The sequence below is a fragment of the Podarcis filfolensis genome, assembly GCF_964270895.1.
Source record: "Podarcis filfolensis genome assembly, chromosome: 8".
Lineage (NCBI taxonomy): Eukaryota > Metazoa > Chordata > Lepidosauria > Squamata > Lacertidae > Podarcis > Podarcis filfolensis.
In genome coordinates, this window is record NC_139611.1 from 52,205,830 (window position 1) to 52,215,948 (window position 10,119).

Below are 10,119 nucleotides of genomic sequence, written 5' to 3' on the forward strand. Positions count from 1 at the left end.
TGGTTAACTCCGTCTCCTTTTCCCTATTCCAAAACACCCTTCTGCTGTTCTCTTCCACACATGCCCCTCGGTCCTTTCCCTGGGCCCAGAAGGCTTCCTTTCTTCAAACTTTATAGAGTGGCCAAGGCTTCATTGTCTCACAGTATCCAGATGGAAAGGTGTGGTGGTTTGATGCAGTAACACAATGTATTAATGCTGAGTATATTCCTTAGCTAGTGGGATTACACACCAGAGTGTGCAAAAGGGGACATTGTAGGTGTTGTTAAAATGATAATTGAATTCAACATGTACCATCTCTGATAACAACAGCTTGAAAGTATGTAGCTAACACTAAGCTTGAATTGAGAGATATCACCCATTTATCCTGGCCCATCGTCATGCACTTGTGCAGCTCTAAACTGTGATCTGGACTTGCTGCAAGGCAAACCCACAAAATCATCTTGCAGCCATAGGGAGAGAAGCGGAGGTCTTCTGGCCAATTGCTTGGGTTTTGGCCTGACCTGGCCAACTTCTTGTCAGCATCACCCTTGAGCCAGTGCCACTAACTGGACTCATCCACTTCAACCCCGACTGGGCTAGGCGAGCTGGGTAGCACTTCCAGAGACCACCTTCTGCACAGGAACAGGTCAAAGTGCTGTGGACTCACAGCTTAGAGTTGTGAGCACCGGATTCACTCCCACAAGAAGACAGTCGTCGCACAGCAGAGTATAGCAGAGTCTAGCAGAGCATAAACGACTCAGAGAGCAGCTCTGTAGAATATCTTCTTTATTCTATCTACAACTATAATACAACTATATACAGAGCTAAATGAGGTCTAAGCATAAATGAATGCTGAACTGCACTGAGTGTCTGCAGCTGCTCTTAGCAGCAATCTTATCTAAACACACGATCTCTCTCTAACACTCAGTCTCTCTCTCTCCGACACACTGACTGACTGACTGGCTCTTTGATGTGGTGCTGGAGCAGAATAAGTAGAGAGCAGAACACTGCCCCCTCCTCTCTGGAGAATCAGCAGACTCATCAGGAGATTCTTGGATATGGGAGGTGTGAAATCTCCTCACTTCTTTCTCCACCCAACCCAGACGAGTAATAAGATGGAAGCTTATTATGGAATTGGTACTGCTTGTACAAATAAGCGTTTTTGTAGCATCCATATATTGCATCATCAGAATGACAGGCCAGACTTTCTTCTGCACTTTAATCTGAATTTCCCTTTACTGTGGAAAATCTGGCAAGTAGAAAGAGCCCAGGATGCAGCTGCAGGTCCTGCTTTTGTGAAAGGCTCAAGATGGCACATTTCTTTTATGATGATGAGCGATTTGTGGGGTGTGGTGATGTTTTTAGTGGGCAGCAATTCATGCCACTCCCCTCCTTCCATTTGCTTCCAGCCATGTTGATGACACTCCTGTGCCTATTTTCACCACTTTCTGCACACGGAAGGCATGCAGATTTCAACAATCCACTATGTGTGGAGAATTGCCTTCAAGGCTGTGATAAGAAAAGTACCAACTACAGAGGTCAAGCACAAGATCTCTCTATCACTCGTGCACAAGAAAGACTTCAGTATTTTAAAAAATCTTAACAATTTTGCCAGTGCCATATCTCACATACAAAGTACCTTTTTTGTTTCTGATACCTAGTCTTCTTGTGTCACAGCACTCACAGTGCTCAAAAGAGCAGTCCTAGTCTAAAAATTGAGCCCTAAGGACACATGACTGCAGAGGTGGCCAGCTCACTCCAAGTTGCCTCCTAATTTGAGAAACCTTGTGATGTACTGGTGAAGGCAAAACTGCCAGCAGCCTTTTGAGGTTGGGTTCACCAGTCCTCTGTTTTGCCTTAATTATAAAACGGCTTCTGCGAGGGAGAGCAAGTAGGATATAAATGGGTGCATGTTTCGTTGAGGGAGGCGTGCCAGTAACCCAGGGCTGGTGAGTGGAGATAGGACTGGGAATGGAATCCCATTTCTTTACAAGTCACATTTTGGGACAGAAGACAAGAGACCCAAGAGATGCCGCTTCAATTTTTATTCTAAAGACTCATGATATAAAGCTTTACAAAGCCTCAGGCTGCTCCATCCTCATTATGCCTTGGCCCTTCCTTTGGTTCCTTCCGAGGCTCTCACCATGGCAAAACATTTCCTTCCCAAGTCACCAGCACCCCGTGTTGCTTTTCAGAGAGGTTGCAAAGCACTTTCATAATGCCAGACACACTTTCTTCGACAGTCAGGTCAGCCTGCAAGGTACAAACCATGGTTAGATAGTGATTCTGCAGAGGCACAAGAAAATCTGCAGTGATGGATGAGAGCTCAGCCAACCACATGAGCGATGGTTTTGCCTATCTAGCTACCAAAGGAGTGAGCAGAAGGGAGGGATGAGATAAGTTTGTCCTCGGTTGTAATTTTAGTGTGGGCCTGACTGAATATTCACTTCTCCAAACAATAAGCAAAACTATATGCAGCTATCCTTGGAAATTGGCACACCCCAAAAATCTGTGATGCAATTCTCCAACCAAAAATGTGATCAGCAGTGTATTTATTACAGGCAAGTGTGAATAAAAATGCATCTATTAGTGAGCTCTTTGCTTCCAGGTTGATGTATATATGAATGAATACCATGGAGAAAGTGGATAGAGGAAAGTTTTTCTCATAACACTAGAATTCTTGAACATCTAGTGAAGCAGAATGTTGGAAGATTTAGGACATACAAAAGAAAGTTAAACATGGAACTCACTCCCACAGAAGGCAGTGATGGCCGCCGACTTAGATGGCTTTAAAAGAGGATTTGACAAATTTGTGGAGGCTATCAATGGCTACTAGCCATCATGACAACAATGCTCTGCTTCCACTGCCAAAGACACCCCAACAACCGGCGGCTTCCTTAACTCAGACTTTAGTGGCCAGCTCCTTGGGGTTGGCAAGGAAGGTCAATGCTCGGGCCTGCCAGGAGGAGCCTCTTTCCTTGGGTGTGCACAGTATTAGTACGACTTTCAGCAAGAGAACTGGTGAGGCTTAGGCTCAGCCAGACTTCCTTTTGCACTACATTTCTAGGCACAGATCCAGGATTTCCAGGTCTGTGTCTGAGTGTGGGGTGTTGGTTTTTTTTTTGTTTTTTGCCCTGCCACTTTCCCTAGGAAACCCTGTGTTTTACTGCTGAATCAGAGCACACAACAGTTTGCGGGAAAGCTGATTGCCATTTGCTCCAGTTCAGCAGTAAAAACATTGGTTTTCCTGAGGAAAGTGGCAGGGCAATACTCTCTCTCTCTCTCTTTGCCAGGACCTGGAAGTCTCAGACGTGTGCCCAGAAATGTGTCCCAAAAGGAAGTTTTCGCCCTATAGGACGCACTTTTTCCCCTCCAAAAATGAAGGGGAAATCTGGGTGCGTCCTATGGGGCGAATGCAGGCTTTCACTGAAGCTTGGAGAGCGAGAGGGGTCGGTGCGCACCGACCCCTCTCGCTCTCCAGGCTTCAGGAAGACATCCGCAGCCTAGGCAGCCCTGCGGGAGTTCCTGCAGGGCTGTCTAGGCTGCGGATAGCAGCCTGCTTCCCGGAGCGTCGGGCGCCCTGAAAGCAGAGCGCCCGGCGCTTCGGGAACACATCCGCAGCCTAGGCAGCCCTGCGGGAGGTCCCGCAGGGATGTCTAGGCTGCGGATAGCAGCCTGTTCCCGGAGCATCGGGCGCTCTGCTTTCAGGGCGCCCGGCGCTTCGGGAACACATCCGCAGCCTAGGCAGCCCTGCGGGAGGTCCCGCAGGGATGTCTAGGCTGCGGATAGCAGCCTGTTCCCGGAGCATCGGGCGCTCTGCTTTCAGGGCGCCCGGCGCTTCGGGAACACATCCGCAGCCTAGGCAGCCCTGCGGGAGGTCCCGCAGGGATGTCTAGGCTGCGGATAGCAGCCTGTTTCCCGGAGCGTCGGGCGCCCTGAAAGCAGAGCGCCCGGCACTTCGGGAACACATCCGCAGCCTAGGCAGCCCTGCGGGCGTTCCCCGCAGGGCTCCCCACGCTGCGGATAGCAGCCTGCCGCCCGGCACGCGGGGTACCCTGAAGCAGAGCGCCCCGCGCGCCGGACAGACATCCGCAGCGTGGGGAGCCCTGCAGGAGTTCCCCGCAGGGCTCCCCACACTGCGGATAGCAGTCTGCCGCCCGGCGGGCAGGGGGCCCTGAAGTAGAGTGCCCCTCGCGCCGGGCAGACATTGGCCAGCCCCACAAGCTCGGGGGACAGCAGGGAGGCACAGCGCCGCCATCCCGCTGTTCCTCGACCTGGTTCGGTTTCTGCGACCTGCTTTGGGGGGGGGAAATAAAGGGGGGAAATTTTCCTTTATTTCCCCCCCAAAAAACTAGGTGTGTCCTATGGGATGGAGCGTCCTATGGGATGAAAAATATGGTAGTTTTGATTTAGAATGAAGTAATGCAGAGAGTTCTTAAGAAGAAATCCTTAGCTGACTCACCTGCTCACTTCCCAGCTCTGTTTTCACCCAGCCAGGATGAACAGCAGTGCACAGGATCCCATCATCTTTGTAGCCCATTGATTGGCACTTGGTGAGCATGTTCAAAGCAGCCTGGGGATGGACGAAGACATGAGCAGACCCCAATCATAGATGCACAGAGAGCAGAAAGGTCAACTAGGCTACTGGCTCAATATAAATTGAGGTTATAAGACCACTCACTTTGGACCCAATCTCCCTGCTGTTCACATAATCAACACAGATTGGGCAGACACTGAAGCTGAATTCTCCTAAATTCTGGGACAGTTTTGCTACTGAGACACAGAATATACTATGCTAAAAAGATGATGCCATATCTTTGCCATGTCCATAAAGTGTAGTTGCAGTTGCCACATCACTTGTTACTGGTCCAGAAACTTCCCCCACCAACTCTAACATCTCTAGGAGGTAACAACCACTGGCATGGAAACTGCAACAGGTACCAGGATTATATAATGTAGCCTTACTCAACCTAGTGCCCTCCAGATGTTTTGGACCTCAACTCCCATCAGTCTCAGCCAGAATGGCCACTACATGACTTTTGGACGAATTCTTACTGTGGAATTCAGGTGCACAAAGCAATTTTATCTACTCGTAAGACAGAACAATTTCAGTATGGACAAAACGTCCAACTTGGAGAGGAAGAAAGCTGGTGGGTGTTACACAAGGCATTTCAGTAGCACATCACTCACTAGGCCAGCCATTGTTGGGTACATAGAAAAACCTTTTCAAGGAAGGCAATGGACAGAAATGCCAGATTTGACCCATGTCCCACAGGAGAAGCCTGACCTTGCTGCAGCGATAGGAGACGACTGGGAAAGCGAAATAATGCTCTGGTGTTTTCTCAATGGATCCTAGAACAGTGGACATGTTGATGATGGCTGCTTTCCCGCAGCTCATGCCTTTCTGATTGGATCCATGGGCAGCCTTCTTCAGCAACGGCAATAATTCCTAAAGAGAGGCAAAAGCTCTTCAGCTGTACAAACCTGGTCTGCATAAAGATCTGCTAGTAAATGGGCACAAGATTGCAAAGACCAACCACCTCTGGCCTTGTTTCTTACACCTCTCAATTTCTACCCCACAATATCCTAGTTGGCTTTTTCAAAACAGAAGATATTAAGACTCAGCTGTGTTTGGGAGTAATGGAGGGTAGATGCTGTCACAGAGCTGGGCTGATCCTGCAGAACTTTTTCTTACCAACTCAACCTATGAATTCACCTAGCCAGAGGCTATTCTCCAGGGGCGTTTTGAAGATAGGAGGAGTGACCTCCCTAACTCAAATCCAGGTGTCACCATTTACAGCCCACTAACCAAGCCCACAAACCCCATTCTTTTCTCTTAATAATTTTGACCCTCAACAATGAAGCAGTCTGCATATGCAAAGAGGAAAGGCTGCTGTATTGCCCTTTGATGTATCCGGTCAGCTGTGCTGCCAGGAGCTGGCCTGAGAGGGGCAAGTCCTAGTCCACTCTGCATCATGGGGGTCTGCTTTCCACCCTGTAGTCCAGGGAGGGATTGCTCTTCTTGGGAAGAAAAACTGACCTTGGTCACTAACATTGGGCCCACAAGGTTGATGGTGTAGACGTCCAGCATGTCTTTAGCAGTGGCTGACTCCAAAGTGCAGGGCGGCATGACCCCAGCATTGTTGATCACCACGTTCAGCCCAGCGCCTCCCAGGCGGGCCTCAACCTTCTTGGCAGCTGCCTTGACACTTGCCTCATCGGTGGTTTCTACAAAGAAGAAGAAACAAGACTCTGTTTTGTGCAGGACTTGATTGCATTCTCACCTGTCTCGCTTGTGTCAGCTATTTACAATAGGTGGGATTATTGGCATGCTCATTCACGTAGGAGAAATGCAGGGAGAGCAGGATTGCATCTTGTGGCTCTGCTTCCAACTTCAGTGTCTTCATCTGAACACTTGTAAGCTATGTAAGGTCACATGTTTGGATGTGTACATGGAGGTTGGTGGGGGCATCTCTCTCTCTCTCTCTCTCTCTCTCCCACACACCACTCCATGCATTGATCATACTAGAGAGCCAAGCAGATCTCTGGAGGGAATACCATTCCTAAGAGGGCTTGGCTCTCCTCCTCGCTCAGACATTCATGGTGATAGAGAGGAGGGCATCTGAGGCACAACTTCAAAGCCTGGGCTAGTTAATACAGGTGCAGATGGCTCTTGAGGTGACCAGGCCCAATACCTTTTAAAAAGATATAGAATAGTTAAGCGAGGTGATACTGGGGCCCACTGCCAAGAGCATTTTGGAGAAAGCATCCCTTTCAATCATACTTCCTTACTCCTCTGCAAACTTCTGTTTCTTTAAGGGGCAGTCATGCAGTTTTGCTTTGTATAGCCAGGGGGGAAGGAGCTGGGTGGGGCAGGGAGGGGTGAGGATTAGAGTTGAAATGCCATCAAGAGGTGCCTATCTTATTTCCTTCATAAGCAAATAGAAGCTTGCCTTTTGAAAAAGCCGTGGGCACTTGTCAGTATTTGGGAGGGGCCTCAAAAGCAAGTAGAACACCTAATCTCTGCTGAGCGAGGCCCTCATTCAGCTTTACAGAGGAGTTGCACGCACCCATTCCATTGCCATGGCAGCTGGATCTGATCAATGGGGTGTAGGATAAGTCAGCTGCCAGGTCCAGCCTATTGCTATCAAATGTTGCTGGGAGGGGACCATTTATTGGCTCAGGGCACCACTGCTAATCTCTGCACACATGCAAAGCCTTCCTAGTACCTTATAAGACATTATCTTTTGGCTACTCACAGCGATTTCTTAACTTATTACCACAAGTTTCTTCTTTCTTTGCAATGCAAGCAGTTACAACAGCAAAGCATGGTCGTTTCAGCTAAGCTTTTCTTACCTGTTTATCCCACAGAATCTTAGATGTGGTTTGGTCAACTGGAAAGTAATTCATGAACCCGTATGGCATTCTCAGCCCTCCAAAACTTTGTGTCTAATGCCTGTTATGAAATTAGAGCTAAATGTGCTGCTTCTCTCAAAGGTTTGGGTGGGTATCACAACCCTGCAACATTTCTCTGATGAAAATGATAATGTCTTATAAGGTACCAGGAAGGTTTGTGGGTGACTTAGAACCACAAGGGGAAATGGAGGAGAACAGTTAGAAAACTATTGTGCATGCTTAAAAAGGCTATGAATATTAGTCAAACAACCTGGTTGGAGCTAGAGCTAATCAGCATGATCATGGGATGTATGTAATGAAGGGGGTACATATCAAGGGGAAAATATGAAATAAGCGGACCAGGAAGTCTGTAAACTGCAGTTTCCAAACCAATAGGACAATGTAGGAGGAAAATTTGGATGGATTACTTAGGGCAAATTTGTCCGACACATTCTGACTTGTAGTGCTTGTTTTGGGGCAAGTTAAGGGAGCGGAGAGGGCTTGTTAAAGATCCTCTATCTGGTACATAGTCTTGAGGATCATCTAAATACAGCCAGTGCCTTAAGAAATGACCAGATACAACAGGGAGAAGAAGCTGCCAAGGCTCAAATTAAGAAGCAACAGCCTTGTGCTGTTTGCTGAAAGAGTGGAGAGGGCTTACCGAGTTGCAGAATTGCCAGATTGGGGTGCTTGGATGCCAGGTGCCTCAGCTCCTGTAGGAAACAAAAGAAAACAAATTATATCATGTTGTAATGTGTCCGAAGTTCCCCCACGTAAACTACCACAGAGTTGTTATAACTATCTTGTAAGTAGGCCAGTCTTAGCCCCATTGTGCAGGTGGCAGCCTGAGACTTCCATACTAGCTCTCACAAGGGCATTGTGGGACTGAACTCAAACAACATCAAGGAATAACTCCAGAATGGCTGGCGAGAGCCATGTGGTGGAGCTGGAGCAACAAGCTCAAACCTCTTCACAGCTGAAGTTCACATGTAGACTGAAGGAGAACAATATACTTACCGTAATTACCCATTTCCTCCCAAGGTGAGCTAAACCTGGCAGGACAGCTTACTCTATGGCATTAACCCCTTCATGCATTAATTAAACTTAAGCAGGTTGGTTATATGAGGCAGTTTATCCCACAATAGGTGAGTTCTGGGTCTGAAAAGGTTGGAAATTTATGCCCTATGGGAATAGTCTTGGTGATGCAACTAACTGACCAAAAGAGCCAAGTGAGGGGCCATCTACCCCTGAGAAATTGTGCAGCTATTCCAAAGTTTTTAAAAAGCTAGATTTTCTGTGCTCGGAAAACAACAGCTGGAAGCTGAAGAGGGGAACCATTAGAGGGGAATGTTTTCACATTGTGCAGGTGCCTTGAACAAAGGTGTGGTTGTTCCATAGTAAATGCCCAGTGTAGAAGCAGCTTAACTTTTAACATGCCCTGGAGCTAGTTGAACATGGCTGCTACCACTGTGAAAGCTCCAAAGTATTAAGTGTAGGCTGACTTCACCATGTTAAAACAAGGTCATGTGCTATGGAGTTTCTTTGCAAACCACAGCAGTAGACTCTTTTTTCTCTTATTGGAACAATAAGTGTCATTCTAATATTCAGCCTCATGTTTATTTCTCTTTGCTACAAACTCAGTTTGCCTCCAGCAACACTCAACTTCCGCATTTGTAAATAAATCCAAGCCTTCCTGTTCTCTCCTCCAAACAGAGAGGCCCCTAAATTAGGGAAGTCTAGAGCGTGCAACTCCACAAACAAAACAAAAAACCAGAGTTCTCAAACAAGGCTTTGCAAACTTGCCTATCTCCTGTTTTAAATTCTCTGGCTGAGACGAGCCTCTTGCTTATATAACAACTTGGAAACTTTTTAGCACAGATTCTGAAAAGGGCTCTTGCATGCAACACTGACTTATAATCTGGCAGCAGGGAAGGAGACGTTCCAGCTGGAAAGGCTGGAGTGTGGATGGATGCCTGACAGTTGCTTCAGGGGAAGGAAAAAAGTGGATCTTTCTCTTGCATGCACACCCAGGAATTGAAATCCCTAAACTGGAGGGAAGAAGATATTTCTGCTTATAAACAATGTGCAGGGGTTGGAGAGAGAATGGGATTTGCAGAAAGAAGCCTGTCTCGGACACATCAGCTTTGCAGAGAGAAAGTGTTTGTCCTCCATCGTGGAGGGGTGTGTGTGTGTGTGTGTCTCCCGAGAGGGAGACTTTCTGCCTTCAAAGTCAGCTAAAGAGAGTCTAACAACTCACCTGTGCTCTGGCCCCTTCTGGATCCCGGCAGGTTGCGAACACTACTTGGGGAGGGTTTGGTTTCTCAAGGAAACATTTCACCAGCTGCAGCCCGATGCCTCGGTTGGATCCTGTCACCAAGACACTGCGAATGTGACCTGATGCCATCCTGTTGTTACAGAAGCCGTTACTCCTTTCTGCAGCTCCTCTGTGCCTTGCCCCAAGTTTTCTTTCCAGTGGGCTGGGCGTGTGTCACTTCCTGCAGTGACTGGGGCACCCGCCTTCCTTCCCACTCGCTGGCTGCAGAAGAATATCAGATTCCGTGTAGGCAAGCTCAGACTGCTCTTTGCTCAGAACCAATGGGCAGAAGGGATGTGGTCAAGTATGAGGAAGTTTTTACAAGTTTTGCAGGCTTTTGGACTTAAAAATAAATACGCCTCCAAGTCCTGTGAAATAAATGGGTATGTGTGCACCAGTGCTTCTCAAGCATTTTAGATTGAATTGGGACC

The 10,119-nt window shown here is 47.8% G+C and overlaps 1 protein-coding gene across 1 annotated transcript; it reads right to left on the bottom strand.

Annotated features, from left to right (window-relative positions):
* Nucleotides 1-2,009: 2,009 nt before the first annotated feature.
* On the bottom strand, nt 2,010-9,889 carry LOC310767722 (C-signal-like). Its single transcript, XM_083625048.1, has 6 exons — nt 9,632-9,889; nt 8,036-8,087; nt 6,020-6,207; nt 5,267-5,428; nt 4,442-4,552; nt 2,010-2,232 (listed from the first exon to the last, which is right to left on the bottom strand). Exons 1-6 carry the CDS (start codon nt 9,776-9,778, stop codon nt 2,119-2,121), a joined length of 774 nt encoding a protein of 257 aa, XP_083481174.1. The 5' UTR covers nt 9,779-9,889; the 3' UTR covers nt 2,010-2,118.
* Between the last annotated feature and the right edge of the window lie 230 nt (nt 9,890-10,119).

Excerpts from the sequence above, each read along its gene's own strand:
- LOC310767722 (XM_083625048.1), bottom strand. The coding sequence starts at position 9,778 with ATGGCATCAGGTCACATTCGCAGTGTCTTGGTGACAGGATCCAACCGA. Across the intron at positions 6,208-8,035 it reads TCTGGCAATTCTGCAACTCG|AAACCACCGATGAGGCAAGT; the intron begins GTAAGCCCTCTC and ends TCTTCTTTGTAG. Across the intron at positions 2,233-4,441 it reads CAGAGCTGGGAAGTGAGCAG|GCTGACCTGACTGTCGAAGA; the intron begins GTGAGTCAGCTA and ends TGTACCTTGCAG.